Below are 17412 nucleotides of genomic sequence, written 5' to 3'. Positions count from 1 at the left end.
AGGCACAAATAAGCATGTGTGCAATATCCATGAAATAGCTGCTCACATTTAAACTAGATTTCAGCTCAGCAGCCAGTCTTCTGGATAAAATGGTAAATTAACTGTATAATTACAGAAACAGATATCCAATGCCTATGCCAGCATTTGGAGAGAATACTTATTTTTACTTAAATTGTGCTGGCTTCATAGTCTTACAGAAACATTCTGAGAAATAGTCAAGCCAAAGATTAAACAAAATGGTTCTCCTTTGTCCCTATGTTGCTCTTTTATAACCTCCTTTCCTGCCTCCCTCCATCTTTCACTCCTTACTTTCTTCCCACACTCTCTTCTTCTTCCTCTCCACATACTATATGTTAAGCATGATACTGGGTGCTTTGGAACAAAAAAGATAACATGTGGTGTTGTTTAATTTTGTATTTCATTTCTCTTTGTGCAAAGAGTGTGTATGTATACAGAAGTCACACCCCATACACATGCTTGTAAAAGCCAGAGAAAAATGTCATATGGCCTTCTTTATACCTCTGAGACATAGCTTGTCACTGAACCTAGAGCTTATATATATATATATATATATATATATATATATATATATGCACATACATACATATTTTCAGTCAGACTGGATTACCAACAAGTCTCCTACTGCACTCCTCTCACAAATGTATGTTTGTGGTCATGCCTGGAAGCTGAAATAATTCATGCTGAGCTGAAATCGAGTTTAAACATTAGCGTCTATTTCCTGAATACTGCACACATGCTTATTTGTACCAGCACAATTAAACTTTACTTGAGTGTTGGGGATTGAATTTGGGTCATGTTTGGGACACAAGCACTCTTACCTGTTGAGTTATCTTCCTTGCCCCAGCATACATCAGTTTTCAGACATGTGCATTACCTAGTGTGCATGTGAGACCTTGCGCTTGTGTCGTCTGGTGCTTCTGGCTTAAGTAGGATCTGGGGAGAGACTGAACATGGGTCTTTAGACTTCACAGGCAAAAGTGCCTTAACTGTTAAGCCATCTCTCCTGCCCAATATACAGCTTTTTAATTAGCCAGCCATGAAGGGAAGATAGACATACATGTCTGTAAAATAATATAAGTGTTACAATATCAACTGTGTATTTTGTTTATTTTATTTTTTATTAAGAGCATAATTTATATGGATACATCATGTGTTTATACCAACAGTTCCCTCCTTCTTGCTCCCAATTCACTGAGGATCCTCATCAGTGGAGTTGCTGGTATTCCCCGTGGGGTTGTGAGTTGTGTGTTGTGACAGCAGCAGTCAGTTGTTGGGGTAGGGGCAATGCTTCTGTGTAGGAAGTCCTAACCTTTGGCTCTGACAATCTTTTGCCCCCTCTTCCGCAAAATTCCCTGACGCATGGTGGGTGTGTTGTACATCTACTTCAGTGGTAAACTCTCAGGAGCCTCTGTATTTCTTCTTTGGTGTGTGTGTGTGTGTGTGTGTGTGTGTGTGTGTGTGTGTGTGTGTATGTATGTATTCCAGAGTCTATAGCCACTGCAAATAGAAGCCTATATGGCTTTACATGAATGGCTAGGGAATTGACCATGAGCTGGTGGAATCTGCAATCAAGTGTGTTTAATTCCTGAGCAAATCCCCCAGCCCTTGAACAATATATTTTTAAAATATAAATTTAACTTGCCAAAAAAAAAATCAACTTTATTTGGCTTGGCTTCTGCTTTTAACTAAATTAGCTAGCAAGGTAATGACATAGTAGGTGCTTAAAAATGTAAGAGTCTTCTGCAAAATTTCCTGAGCCATGGTGGGTGTGTTTTAAGTCTACTTTAGTGTTGAGATTTATCTAGCCCTTTGTGTAGGATGGGCAAATGAAATCTAAACAGAAAGGTCTAGCTGATTTCCTAGCAGGAGACAAATCACCCCTCGCACATCAGCCAGGGCCCAGGTGAAACCACAGAGGAACTGGAGAGACGAGCACAAATGTTGCTTCTACCAGGAGTCTGACAACCTGAGACATGGTAATGGAGACAGACACTGAGGATCCTCAAAATGTATCAAAGCAGAAATCCAGAAACTGGTGAGAGCACAACCCTAAAGTAGACTTAAAACACACCCACCATGGCTCAGGAAATTTTGCTCAAGAGGATGTAGAGAGTATAAGAGCCACAAGGTGGGAGGGAAGGTCCAAAGGCACTGACCACCCCCCCACCCCGCCAAGTCACAATGACTGACTGCTCCTCCCACAACCTTATAGCCCACAGCCCCACTGCCAACACTTGCAATCCCACTGAGGAGGGCCCTTGGTGGAATGCGACCAGGAAGAAGGAAAAAGGGCATGAAAACATGATGTGTCCATACAAAGTTTATACTTCATAATAAAAAGGTCATATTTGAATGGGAAATAATGGCCTTTGTGTTTCAAACCCAACACAGAGAGAGGGTGAATGAGGGAGTGAGCTCCTAGGTGCTTCAGATACTTTCTTTTTCTTCAATGACTTCATAGTCAATGGCTGGCTATAAATCTCACTGGCAGGTATAAGAGGGTAAAAAGGGTTGAAGGGACACAACAGCAAAGTAAAGGTACATGCAGCTAAGAAACTTGAAAGTATACTAATATCATTACCCATCATGTGTAGCAAAATACACCAGATTGAGCAGACTGCTGTATTTTTAGAATGACTTTGGAGACATACTGGAGACATGCCAAGCATCGCTAAATGTGTGAACTTACTGAGTTTTGAAAATATAAGCAAAACATTTCAAACACTGCCCCCAGGGCTTCAGGAACATTGCAGAAGATGGGTGAAAAGAATGTAATAGTCACAGTGTGGTAAGGAGTACTGTGAGGCCTTGTCTGTCCCATCCACAGAAACTGACATAGTGATTGTCCCTCAGTGGAATGGGGGCTGGAGAGAGAGAACAAAAGAGAATTACCCAATGGGAATAGGACCAATTTACAGTATGTTCATGAATTGGTGTTCCCAATAAAATTATAAAATATACACCATCTTCCAAAAGGGACAATTTTGCTTTATATTCATGAATTTTTAAAATTATTAAATATGTTGAATTTTATAGGTTTAATAGCTTCATGTTCCATAGTCCACTTAATGTCTTTAATGATGGGTTTATAAACTCTAAAGCTTTCTGGTAGAATGTTTTCTATAGAGAATTATTTTATGTACAAATGAGGAAGGATATTTTACAATGCTTTACTATTTGTATCTCCTTCATTTGCTTCTCCTCTCTTACCAATTTATCAAAGTAGTACTGTGTTGATTTAAAATGGAGAAAGTGGGCACCCTTCTCTTTTTCTTGATTTTCATGGAAATACTTTGAAATTTTCCCCATTTAGTATGATATTGGCTAATGATTTGTCATATGTAGCCTTTATAGGATATGTTCTTTCTTTTCTCAGTTTCTTTTTAATTTTTTTCTTGGATGGATGTTGGATTTTGTTTTAAAGCCTTCCTGCATATTTTGAGATGATCATGTGAAGTCTGTCCTGGAGTTCATTTATGTAAGGCATTACATTTATTAATTTGTATATGTTGAACTATTGCTGCATCTCTGACATAAAGTCATGGTGATGGTGAGTAATCTTTTTTTTTCCCTCTGTATTCAATTTGAAACTATTTTGTTGAGTTTCTTGAATGTATATTCCTGTGAACTTGTTCCAAATTTTCTTTTGTTGTGTCTTTGTTTTGTTATCATTATAAAACTGGCTTTCTAAAATGAATTTGAATGTGTTTCATCTTTTCTTATTTTATGAAATAGTTTTAGAAGCATTGATATTATTTTTTTAAAATGAATTAAACCAAACTTCCAAAATTCAAGTGTGAATCCCTTTGGACCTTTCAATAATTCATCTCATCTTGGTTTAATTTTGATAGGTCATCTGCATCTAAAAATTTATCTGTTTCTTTTAGATTTTCTAAGTTACTGGAGCATGTATTTTTAAGATATGTCAGCATGTTTTTTTCTTTTTGAAATTCATTGATGCCTTCCATAATTGGAATTTCTCTGTGTTTATTTGGCTGGGCTAAGGGAATATCAATTTTTTGTTTTGTTTTTGTTTCCCATTCGTTAATGTCTGATATCATTTTTTTCTATTAACTAATGTTGCATTTAGTTTGTTCTTGTTTTGCTCAGGCCCTAAGGTACATCAATTATTTATTTGAGATTTTGCTGGTTTCTCTATGTGAGCAAATAGAGATATAAACTTCCCTCTTAAGACTGCTTGTATTGTATCCATAGGTTTGGGCATGACATGTTTTCAATTCTAGCAATTACTTAATTATGTTGTTGATTTATTTACTGACTCATTCTTCATGCAATAGTACATTGCTTAATCCCTGGGAGGTTGCATATGTTTTGCATTTTCTGTTGCTGTCGATTTGCTATGGTATGGCATTGGGATCAAATTAAAAAAAAAAAAAAAACAACTGTAATTTGGAAAAAATGGGTAAAAGTTACTCACTATATTGTGCTGTGATTAAATCATGGCTTTATACCTATTAATATTCATTTTATGAAACTGGGTGCACCTGTGTTTGATACATATATGTTTAGAATTGTAATGTCATTATAAAGGATTGTTCCCTTAATCAATACAAAGTGATCTTTTTCTCTTCTGACTTATTTTGGTTTTAAGTTATTTTTTAGACATGGTCTTCTAGCAACCAAGATGTCTTAAAATTACTGTTTTTCTCTCTCCATTTATCTTTGTTCCCCACTTTGTTTCCAAGTTATGGTAGTCTTTCCTCCTCTTGACCCACTATGCTTGTGGAGCTTAACACAATAACTTTTCTTTGAATTTGTTCATTTTTATTTTCAGTATTTCAGCTTTGTTTTTTGGCATTTTTATCTATTGAGTCTTCTCATACCTTTTATTGAATCCCTCATTTCATTCAGCTATTTGTATGAGTTCTCCAGGTTTGTTCAGTTTATTTTCTTCTTTGATTTCTTTAAAAATACTTATTCTTTTGAGTTTTTTCAAATTTCTTCTAATTGACTCTCACTCAAGGACATTCCATGGGCATTAGCAGCTTTGGTAGGATTTGTGTTTCCTTATTTCTTATATTGGGATTTATTTGTCATCTTATTTTGTTGTTTTATTTTTGTAAGGCAGCTGTATTCTTTCAGGTGACATATTTCAAATGTTCAAGTGAGGTTAGTTTGTGGTAGAGTTGATGTGCATAGATCAGAAATTAGATCCTCAGTCCCAGAACTCTAGGTGCCTGATAAAATCTGTATCTGTACTTCAATATCTTTTGGAAGCCAAATGAACAAAGACAGTATTGTGTATACTAGGATTTTACTTACTAATATTAGAAATGAGGGAAAGTAGATGAATGATAATAGAAATTAATATTAGATCAACTTAAGGAAAGCAGCTGGGAACTGTTAGGTTCCTCAGTGTTTGCAGATTGTGAAAGTGGTGGAAGGTATGTCAATTATTCTTTTATTGCTGTGAAGATATTCCAAAACAGTGCCACCAACTAGGGATTAAGTGTTCAAACTCATAAGTCTGTGGGACACTTTACATTCATGTCATCACAGTGGATATTTAACAAAGGCTGCATCACTCTTAGCCTGCCCCTATGTACTGCAACACACCTAGTCCATTCTCTGCATTTCTCTTTGCATTCTATTTTTCCAAACTCTCCTCAGCATCGAAAAGCATCTCTAGTCCAAAGTTACAAACCATTCCACATTCCTCCCACAAGTCAATTCTAAGAGACTAAAAACTACATGGTCAGGTGCATTGCTCCAACAACCCCGTTTCTCAGTCCCCATTTTCTGTAGCTGTTACCTGCTCTTTGTTAGAAAAAAGTACCCAACCAGAAGCAGCTTAAGGAAGCTAGGAGTTTATTTCAGCTTATTATTTTGAGGGAAGGTTTCTATCATGGTGGGCAAAGCATGACAAGACTAGACAGTGTCACAAAGTCGCATCAGCAGGGTAGAAGTAGAAAAGCCAGCTTCTAACACCTCAGGCCTATCCTAAGTGAAACATTTCCTCCAGCAAAGCTCCACTTCCTAGAGGCCCTACAAATTCAACAAACCGCACCACCACCTGGAGAGAAAGTATTAAAACACATGAGTCTAGTGATGTACTTTATATTCAGGCTTCCACAGGTGATGACTCACAAAAGCTACATCATGTAAGTCCCAGCTCTCCATCCCAGTCTTCCTTTCATCTCCTACCTACTCTAACACTCCTGGTGCAGCTAAGGGTAAGAAGAAATAAAGGCTACATTCTCAAGTGAGAGTTGCTGACCCCATTCCATTAGGTAATGTGTACAGCCTCATGACCATGACTGTATACCTAGCTATTTCTGGGCTTGAATATTTTTTTGAAATATTTTGAATATTTTTGAATATTTCATTATTATGACAGTGGAGCCAAGGCAGTCTGCTCCATGATGAATGACCGTTATGCTAAGCCTTGAGGAAATATATTGCATTAGGCTGTCTGTAATTTTTTAAATGCAGAGTCTTACATTGATTAAAATATTTAATGCTTCTTATCTATTTGAAAATAGTTTCTTCTTTTCTTGTATTTTAGTTATTGTTACTTTCCACACATTCTTAGAATTTGTAGCAAGTCTATATCTTATAATTTGGTAGATTTTGAAGTATTTATAGTTATATAATTTTATAGATTTTCAATTGATGAATTTTATAAATTATAAATAAATATATATTTATAGTTATATAAACTTACAAAATTTATGTATATATATGCATATATTCATAGATTTTAAAACTAATATCTTACTAAATAGAATAAGAGAAGAATTGTGTCCTAGTTTCTCCTGCCAAAATCCTTCTCATATGCCATATTTCTATTTTAAGACAGGATTTATTACACTAGATGGGTTGATTTTATATCTTGGATATTATTATTATATTATTATATAGTATAATTTTATTATTAACTTTACTGGCATAACAAACTTCATTGTTTATTGTGTTGCTTCTTAGACTTCTCTGCAATATTTTTCTTCATAAACAATATCTTTTGTATTTTTCCATGGAGTCTGTTTGTAGAACATGATTTTAGTTTATGTCTGTCTAAGAATAATTTCATTTTATCACATTACAGAAGGTAATCTCATTTAGTATAGATTTACAGAGGTACTTTTATATATTGAAGTCACATTTAAAAGACAAAACCATAGTGTCTTCTAGATCTTAGTTGTGCTAAAGTTCTCAGAAAAAAGTGACACCTATATTAAACATTCTACAGGGCTGATTGATTGATTAAAACTTTAATGATTGTGGAGAGCTGGTTGTTGGGAGACAAATTATCTTAGGCTATCTTTAGTCTCCTTAACAGCCATTTATTGCCTCCCTCTGTATTTAACCTAACATCTGTGTAGTTATCATTCTTTTTTGGAATGTACAGGCAAACCCCTTAACTTCCACTAACACCAAAGCTAAGAATGTCATAAGATCACATCTGAGACCTATAATAGATTTCTCCAATTTGCTATAACCTGTCTACTTGATATATTCACCAATTTATTTGGAAAGTATTTTAATTTAGAATTTTATATTCTAAATTATCTCTGATAGAAACTTCATAAAATTGTTATCAGATTGAAATGTGGCATTCGAGGGTAACCTTAATCTGTGTCCTCAAACCATGGTCAGTCATATTTGGCTACCGAATAAACTATATCTAATTCTCTTTGAGGTAAGTGCTGTGTGTTTTGTAAAAAAGAACTTGGGAACACATAGCGTTGCTTTTAATTGCAGATTTTTAAAATATATCTTATCTATTTATTTTGAAAGAGAGGCAGAGAGACACACACACATACACACCACACACCCACACACAGAAAGAGAGAGAGAAAGAGAAAGAAAGAGAGAGAGAGAGAAGGAGAGAGGAGAGAGTGAGAGAGAAAGAGAGAGGAGAGAGAGAGAGAGAAGAGAATGGACAGACACACTGGCCTCTAGCCACTGCAAACGAACTCCAGACATAGGCATCAACCACCTTGTGCTTTTGGCTTTGCATGGATACTGGGGAACTGAATCTGGGCCCTTTGGTTTTGCCAGCAAGCTCCTTAACCACTAAGCCACCTCTCCAGCCTTAATCACAGAGCTTTTGGTTAACACATTTTTATGAATCATTGCATTTTAATTTTGGCTTGGGTATTTTACTATGATGTATCTAACTTGGGTTTTTTTAAGCTATATTTTCACTATGTAGACCAGATTGGCTGGAACTTGCTGTAACCCTCCCAAATGATGAAGTGACTGGCATGGGTCATGATGACAGGCTTGAGTTTTTGAAATATTTTCTTCCTTGGAATAAATTATGTGACTAAGTTTGAGAACTAACATTTATCATCAACTTTCCCCAACTCTCAGATGTATTTATTTCTTTAACTATAGCATTTTTTCCATTTGTCATGCTATCTCCCTTTGGAACCCTAAAAGTAAGTTATTTTCTATCTTATTATCCTATTAAATGTCTTTCATAATCTTTCTTGTTTTCCATCAAGTTTCCCTGTGCCCTATAGTCTGCCATATTTTTTTTGCTATTTTAAATATTTATTTATTTAAGGAAAAGAGAGATAGAGAGAAAGAGAGAGAACAGAGGGAGAGGAAGAAAAAGAGAGAGAATGAATGTCAGAGCCTCTTGACACTGGAAACAAATCCCAGACATATGTGCTACTTTGTGCATTTGGCTTTACCTGGGTACTGGTTAATCGAACCTCAGACATCAGGCATTGCAAGCAGGTACCTTTAAGCACTGAACTATCTGTCCAGCCCCCAGCCTATCTAATTTCTTGATTGCTGCTTTCCAATTTGATTTATGAAGGAACATAATCTTTTTCTACTGCATTGTACTTTTATCCACCAAGATCTGTTTTTTTCCATCTAAATTCTGTTATTTCTCTGGATTGTACATTTTTCAAAGACACCTGGCCACACATTTCTGTACATTTTTATTCAACATGTTAAGTATACCAATGTCATGTTCTTGTCCAGTATTTCAAATACTTGTACATTTTATGGATTGAGTGTTTTGATTTTTATTCTATCTCATTGTAAGTAATGTTTTTTCTCTATTGATTCCCACATGTGTTTTATTTTAAAATTTTAATGTTTATCCTAATATTTAGAAGTTAATTTAAGTTCTTTGAGTCTTGGCTATAAAATTCATTCTTTTAGAATTTTCTTTCATTTTATCTTTCCTCTGAGTCTAGGGATAACATTTACTTGGAAATCCTTTAAAGGAAAATTTTAGCTTGGGGTCTTTTGTACCAGAGATGATAGGGAAATTCATCCCTAGACTCACATAAAGTGTAGGCTTTCTGTTAAGAACTCTCAAAGATGCTTTTTTTTATTCATTTACTTATCTTTGTTCAGTTCTATTTCACATTAAGTGAAGACAAATAGCTCTTTACAAATAACTCTTTGCATCCGGTGTTGACTTCCTGAAGTATGGCTGTTGAGAGGTCCTAACTGAATGTCTCTTGGCTGAAGTGCTGCTCTGCTAGCATGCATCCTTATAATCTCTTTCTAGAGCCTGGGCTAATGGTGAGGGAGCAGGAGGCCATAAGTGCTCAGCTATTGGACTCACATGCTTGCAGAACCCTTGCTTATTCTGAGGACTGAATTGTTGTTTCTACATGTTATTTTTAACTTTATGCTCTTGTGAAAGCCATCCATATTGCTAGTAATGGGAGCCTTATATTTCTGTGTTTATTATAAAGTCCTTTGGCTTAATTCATTTAGTTCCATGGTACTGTCTAAGCAAAACCAACTGGAGGTGGGGGAATGTACCTCATCTGATAGGGTGTTTCCCTAGCAGTCATGAAGTCCTGAGTTTGATCCCCAGTACCATATCAACCAGGCATGGTGGTGTGTTCCTATAATCCCAGAACTCAGAAGGTGGATGCAGAAGGCAGGAGGATAAGTCATATTTGTCCACATTGTGAGTTCAAGGCAACATGTGTAGATAAAATCTTTAGAAGTTACCTGTATTTGAATCTATCCAAATATTATATTCGGTTATAGTAAAGGGAATTGCATGATTTTTTTCATGCAATTACTAGACAAATGACTATAGCATGACACATGCTTGTGTTTTAAAGATTTAAAAAAGACATTTCTTTTTTAAAGATAAAAAAAAAATTCTCAAATTTTGTTCCATGGAAGAGCTCATTGTATGTGCTACTCAATGTTATTTTCAAAGCAAATTAAAAAAAAAAAAAGGAGCATTCCAGATGTAGCATCTAATCCTAGTAATATCACAACCTGAACTACAAATCTTAGGGCAGAAAACCACAGTTTATAACACATTTGCTCATTATATAAAATCAATATTATTGGAATGCTAAAATTAATGCTTCTGAGTTTGCTTTATTTTTCTGTGACATGATGCTTTGTGAAGCACAAATAAAAATAAATGATGCTTAGTACATATAATACAGTGAAAACTGCAACTAGTGAAAATAGAAGGTGCTCACTAAGATGTAATAATATCAGTCAAGGAGGGCCCAGAACTCTTGCTACAAAGCCAGTGATCACAGACATCTTGTTCAAATGATGCCTAGGCACTTATTCACATTTTGAACACTACTATTAGAGAGTTTAAGTTCTGCTTGTTCTTACTATATATGTACTAAGGATTCCTTCTCAGTAGTCATTTACAGTAAAAAAAAAAAAAAAAAAAAAAAAATTTGAGAACCCACAGACCAATTTCTCTCCAATTATCCCACTAATTTGTTCCATGCAAGAGCAAAAGAGACAAGTATAATTTCCATTTGTTCCATAGAAAGCAATCAAAAATAACAACAGTGAACATCTCCACAATGGAAGTAACTACAATAATTTATGTAAGACTACACGAGGAATCCCATGATCACACAGATATCTCTACACTTTTATCACATAATTTTTTGTTGCAGTGGTTTAAACTACCATATTATTCGGAAAGAGGTTTATAAAGACATTTTTTTTTCTTCCCATAACAAAGTCTGGTGAATTTATATTAAGGACTCGTTTCTGTTGAAAATACTAAAGAGAAAGTTAAGTGAAAACGTGAGGCCTACAATGAATAGCTGTGGGAGGAGCTCTTTCCCCCCAGGGTCTCACCTATGGCATCTGGATCTTTTAAAGTCCTATTTCAGGGTGGGCATGTTCACAAAATGTCAATGTGCTTTGATCAGAGCATGACCTTGGCTTTCCTAGCTTTGAGCTTCCTGGTTTCATAAAAGGATGGATCTTAGCTTGCCATATAGTAAATTGCTGGGTATTTGATTGCACAAGAAAAGAAAAGCAGTGCTTATTTAAAAAAAAAAAAAAAGAAGGGAATTATTATGAGCTTAAAACCGACAAAATAAGTGTAAGTATCAGAAAGTACTTGAAATGGTTCAGCTTCAGGGAGGTTGGTTGTTGAATTAAAATGTGTCATTCTGTTGCCCTTTTTGGAACTTTGGGCAGCTTCCAAAATGTTTTTCTTAGTCATGAATAAAAGAGTCAGTGTGTATGGCAATTCTGATCAAAGGAATTCCGACAAATTGAAGCGAGGTGAGATGTGAATTACATCAGCTCAGCAGGACAAGTGTCAGATTTATTGAACTCAGCAAGGACAGCATATGAGATATCACCTTCAGATTTGAGACCTGGGCACACTTCCCAATCTTTACAAATAAAATAATCGAGTGACATAATTGACAGTTTTATTTTTGAAACTTTTATCTTGTGGATAGTGTGTAATTACTACCACTAGGTTTTTCTTTCTCATAGAGTAGTTCTCAATTTGAAAGTAATATTTTTAACATTTTAAAAATTCTTTCTTTAGAAATAAAATAGTAATACCTTGTTCCTTCATCTATCCCCTTTGTTTCTCTTTTAGAAATCCTGGACTATAACTAAGATGGAGGATTCATAGTGTTTGATATTTATAAAGCAGCAGGAGCTGTGACTACCTCTGATTCACAAGGGAGGCGTGGCAGAGATAAACATCTGATATGCTTGTATTTTCTCAGACGTTATGCAAAGTACCAGGTTTCTGCAAGGGAGGACCTCACTGGTCCTGAGTACAGATAAGTGTCAAGGCCACACCAGTTTCACCTTTCCCATAGATAATGGTTTGTTCAGTAATGTGCAGAATCCTAGCGCGTGTAGGAAGTGGTACTAACGGAAGCCTTGGCAGTTATCTGTTATGATGAAAACTTCTTCAGAATACTACCATTTTAAACTCCACTGAGTGCCTTGTACTGTGAGGAAACTGCCTGATCGTCTTGATTTCAGACATTAAAAAAATATTTTTTCTATCTATCTGTCTGTCTGTCTGACTTTCTGTCACTTTTCTATCATCTACTTAACTGTCTATCATCTACCTGAGAGACAGAGAGATAAAGAGCAAATAGAATGAGGGAGAGAACAAGCTCACCAGGGCCTCTAGCCACTGCAAATGAACTCCAGATGCATGTGCCACCTTGTGAATCTGGCTTTTCTTGGGCACTGGGGAACTGATCTAGGGTCCTTAGCCATTGCAGGCAAATGATTTAACCACTTAGCCAGCTCTCCACCCCTGTTGTTTAGAATTTTTTTTAAAAATAATATTTGAGTGTGTTTGTGTGTGTGTTGGTATGTTGGGACACATGTGTACTCATAAGGAGGTCAAAAGACTTTTTTGAGGTGTCTGTGCTCCTCCTTTTTGAGTCAGGGTTTTTAGTCGCCACTGAAAGGAACTGACAGATAAAATGCATGTCAGACTAGCTTGTCTGGGAGTTTTGGGTTCTCATGGCTCCACCTCACATTTTTGTAGATACACTGGAATTACAGATACATGTACCACTTTATATCCAGCTTTAGATTTCTGCTGGAGACCTGAACTTGGGCTGGCAGGATTTGCAAGGGAATTCCTTTAACTGCTGAACCATCTTCTCAGTCCTTAATTTTCTTTGTAAATAAAAAAATCTCACAAAATCATGCAACAAATTATTGATGTGATACTGAAAAGTGTGAACATGACTGGCAAACAATTGCAGTTGAAAGACTGAACAGCACCTGATTCCATATGAAGAATATATTACCAGGGCTGGAGAGATGGCTTAGCGGTTATGCATTCACCTGCAAAGCCAAAGCACCACGGTTCCATACTTCAGGACCCACATAAGTCGGATGCAGAAGGTGGAACATATGTCTGGCGTTCATTTGCAGTGGCTGGAGGCCCTGGCATACCCATTTTCCTCCCTCTCCCTCTCTGCCTTTTTCTCTCACTCAAATAAATAGATAAAATGTTTAAAAAATAATATATTTTCAGGTAAAAAGAATATATTTCCAGGTGTGGTAGCATAGACCTTTAAGCCCAGAATGGGAGGCAGAGGTTGGAGGATTGCTGTGAGTTCAAGGCCACCTTGAGACTACATAATGAATTTCAAGTCAGCCTGGGCTAGAGTGAGATCCTACCTCAAAAAAAAATAAACAAAACAAAATAACCCCCACAAATTTCGTCTGTGACTTAGGTGCTCCATTGATGCTGAGTTGGACGAGTCATTTCCTAACATAGGTTGTAATATTACAATTGCTGAAATATTTGGGGTGATGTTTACAGGCCATTAGGGTCTTCAGATGGCAGGTGATATTTTAGTTAACTCAGGCTAATTTCAAAAGCAGATAGTCATAAGATCAAAGCAATGTTCAAGGCTAGATAATCTTATTCAGTACTATAGTTTTATACTTGTGCTGAGAATTTAGGTGTCTTCTTCATGCTTGTCAAGTCTTTCCTTTTCCCATGTGGTATTAATCCCCTTCATGAATTAATTTCTATCCTTTCCATGTGTTCTTGTATTTTGATTACCCATTGTCAACTTGAACCCAAACCAACGCCCTTGAACAAAAACCTGGTTTTGAGTGCTGCTCACTACAAATGGTGAATCTTCCATAGAGAGAAAGGGAAATGAAGAACACAGTTAGTAGAATAACAATCCATAAAGCAAATAACCAGTCTTAAGAATAGGCAGGTTGGACACACTCTCCTGTTGCTGTTGTCCACCTTATGTTGGCCAGGGGGTGATGTCCACCCTCTGCTCATGTCATTGTTTTCCCTGCTGTGATAGTTAAGGTGTTGTCAACTTGATCTGTTTAGTAATCCACAGGCTGCTTCTAGGAAGGATCAACTAAAGGAGGAGGTCTTTCTCCCAGGGTGAGCCCTTCCCCCAGAGTGGGTGGCCCCACTCAGAGAGGGACTTGATATAAGGAAGCTCTGGGTAGAAGAGTTCCCTTTTCCTTCCTTCCTTCCACTTGGCTGCCAGAGCTGCTCCCTACCTTCTAGCGGGATTGAAGACCAGTACAGACTAAAGACCAACATCAACTGAAGACCCATGTGGATCGAAACCCAGCGGCTCCTCAGGAAGCCTCCAGGCTTTCCGGCACCATCTGCAGTGCCGGGTTGGGACTGCTGAGGCATCTGGCCATGTGGACTGAGCAGCTACCAGGTTCGGTGATTCTCGGGCCTGCAACTGCTATTGGACTACTGTAAGCTAACCCAATAAATTCCCTTTATAAAATAATTCATTCTAGTAATTCTGTTCCTCTAGAGAACCCTGACTAATACAGATTTTCCACAGGGTGTCACGTTGGTCCATTATATTGATGACATAATGCTAATTGGATCAAATGAGCAGGAGGTGGCAACCACTCTGGAGTTACTGGTACAGCATATGCGCATCAGGGGATGGGAAATAAATCCATCCAAGATTCAAGGACCTTCCACCTCAGTGAAATTTCTAGGAGTTCAGTGGTGTGGGGCATGCAGGGATATTCCTTCTAAGGTGAAGGACAAGTTGTTGCATTTGGCTCCTCCTACCACTAAGAAAGAAGCACATCTAGTGGGCCTATTTGGATTTTGGAGACAGCACATTCCTCACTTGGGTGTCTTACTCCGTCCCATATACCGAGTGACTCGGAACGCTGCTAGTTTTCATTGGGGCCCAGAACAAGAGAGGCTCTTCAACAGGTGCAGGCTGCTGTGCAGGCTGCTCTACCCCTTGGGCCATATGATCCAGCAGATCCGATGGTACTTGAGGTTTCAGTGGCAGACAGGGACACTGTTTGGAGCCTTTGGCAGGCCCCCATAGGTGAATCACAGCGGAGGCCCTTGGGATTTTGGAGCAAGGCCCTGCCATCATCTGCAGACAATTATTCTCCCTTTGAGAGACAGCTCTTGGCCTGCTATTGGGCCTTCATGGAAACTGAACGTTTGACAATGGGCCATCAAGTTACTATGCGACCCGAGCTGCCCATTATGAGCTGGGTGTTGTCTGACCCACCAGGCCATAAAGTTGGACGTGCACAGCAGCAGTCCGTCATCAAGTGGAAGTGGTATATACTTGATCGGGCTCGAGCAGGCCCTGAAGGTACAAGTAAGTTACATGAGGAAGTTGCCCAAATGCCTATGGTTGCTACTCCTGTTGCAATACCTTCTGTCCCCAAGCATGCCCCTATGGCATCATGGGGTGTGCCCTATGATCAACTGACTGAGGAGGAGAGATCTAGGGCATGGTTTACAGATGGTTCAGCACGTTATGCCAGCACTGCCCAGAAGTGGACAGCTGCAGCATTACAGCCCCTTTCTGGGACAACTCCGAAGGGCTGTGGTTAAGGGAAGTCTTCACAATGGGCAGAACTTAGGGCAGTGCATATGGTTGTGCATTTTGCTTGGAAGAAAAAATGGCCAGATGTGTGGTTATACACTGACTCATGGGCTGTGGCCAATGGTTTGGCTGGATGGTCTGGGACTTGGAAGGAGCACAGTTGGAAAATTGGTGAAAAGGACATTTGGGGAAGGTGTATGTGGATAGACCTCTCTGCATGGGCAAAGGATATAAGGATACTTGTGTCCCATGTCAGTGCTCATCAGAAGGTGACCTCACTGGAGGATGACTTTAATAATCAAGTAGATAAGCTGACCCGTTCTGTGGATAGTGGTCAACCTCCTTCCTCAGCTACCCCTGTCATTGCCCAATGGGCCCATGAACAAAGTGGCCATGGTGGCAGAGATACAGGCTATGCATGGGCCAACAACATGGACTTCCACTAACTAAGGCTGACCTGGCTACGGCTACTGCTGAGTGCCAAATTTGCCAACAGCAGAGGCCAACTCTGAGCCCCCGATATGGTAGTATTCCTCGGGGTGACCAGCCAGCAACCTGATGGCAGGTTGACTACACTGGACCTCTTCCATCATGGAAATGGCAGCGTTTTGTCCTTAGTGGAATAGACACTTATTCTGGGTATGCATTTGCCTTTCCTGCACGTAGCACTTCTGCCAAAACTACCATCCGTGGGCTTACAGAATGCCTCATCCACCGTCACGGCATTCCACACAGCATTGCTTCTGACCAAGGAACTCACTTCACTGCCAAGGAAGTACAGCAGTGGGCTCATGATCATGGAATACACTGGTCTTACCATGTGCCCCACCACCCTGAAGCAGCTGGCTTGACAGAACGGTGGAATGGCCTTTTGAAGAAACAGCTACAGCGCCAACTAGGTGGCAACAGCTTGGAGGACTGGGGGAGTGTCCTCCAGCAGGCTGTATATGCTCTGAATCAGCGGCCTATGTATGGTACTGTTTCTCCTATAGCCCGGATTCACGGGTCCAGGAATCAAGGGGTGGAAATGGGAATGGTCCCACTTGCCATCACCCCAAGTGACCCATTAGCTAGATTTTTGCTTCCTGTTCCCGCAACCTTACGCTCTGCTGGACTACAAGTCTTGGTCCCAGAGGGGGGAGTGCTTTTGCCAGGAGACACAAAGAACATTCTATTGAACTGCAAGCTAAGACTTCCCCCTGGTCACTTTGGGCTCCTAATGCCCTTGAGTGAACAGGCTGAGAAAGGAGTTACAGTGATTGCAGGGGTGATTGATCCAGATTACCAGGGGGAAATTGGGCTGCTCCTCCACAATGGCAGTAAGGAAGAGTATGCCTGGAGTGCAGGAGATCCTTTAGGGTGTCTGTTAGTGTTACCATGTCCTGTTGTCAAAGTCAATGGACGACTGCAACAACCCAATAGAAGTAGTTTGATAAATGGCCCAGATCCTTCAGGAATGAAGGTATGGGTTACCCCTCCAGGTAAATAACCAAGACCTGCCGAGGTGCTTGCTGAAGGTGGAGGGAATACAGAATGGGTAGTAGAAGAAGGCAGTTACAAATATCAGCTAAGGCCACGTGATCAGTTACAGAAACGAGGACTGTGATTGCAATGTTTTTGTCCTGCCTTGATAACAGAGTGTTTGTATCTACACCAATATTAAGATTGTATCATTAGCTAAACGGTTGAATTTATATTAGACCCATTGTATTAGAGACTAAGCTTGCATTGGGGGAAAGATTTTGCAGTTCCGGTTGTACGTGGGATAGTTATGCGATGTTAGGCAGAATTATGAGCTTGTTACTGT

At 38.7% G+C, this 17412-nt stretch overlaps 1 protein-coding gene across 1 annotated transcript in view; it reads left to right on the top strand.

The window, feature by feature from the left end:
• Positions 1-17211, top strand: part of LOC123460703 — a 38301-nt gene extending 21090 nt beyond the window's left edge. Inside the window, 3 exon segments of the mRNA XM_045149175.1 lie at positions 14580-14952; positions 14955-16025; positions 16028-17211. Of these exon segments, the coding sequence (XP_045005110.1) occupies positions 14580-14952; positions 14955-16025; positions 16028-17211 (2628 nt within the window).
• The last annotated feature ends 201 nt before the right edge of the window (positions 17212-17412 follow it).

This window comes from Jaculus jaculus, chromosome 5, assembly GCF_020740685.1.
Source record: "Jaculus jaculus isolate mJacJac1 chromosome 5, mJacJac1.mat.Y.cur, whole genome shotgun sequence".
Classification (NCBI taxonomy): Eukaryota; Metazoa; Chordata; class Mammalia; order Rodentia; family Dipodidae; genus Jaculus; species Jaculus jaculus.
This window is presented reverse-complemented; position numbering and strand designations above follow the sequence as displayed.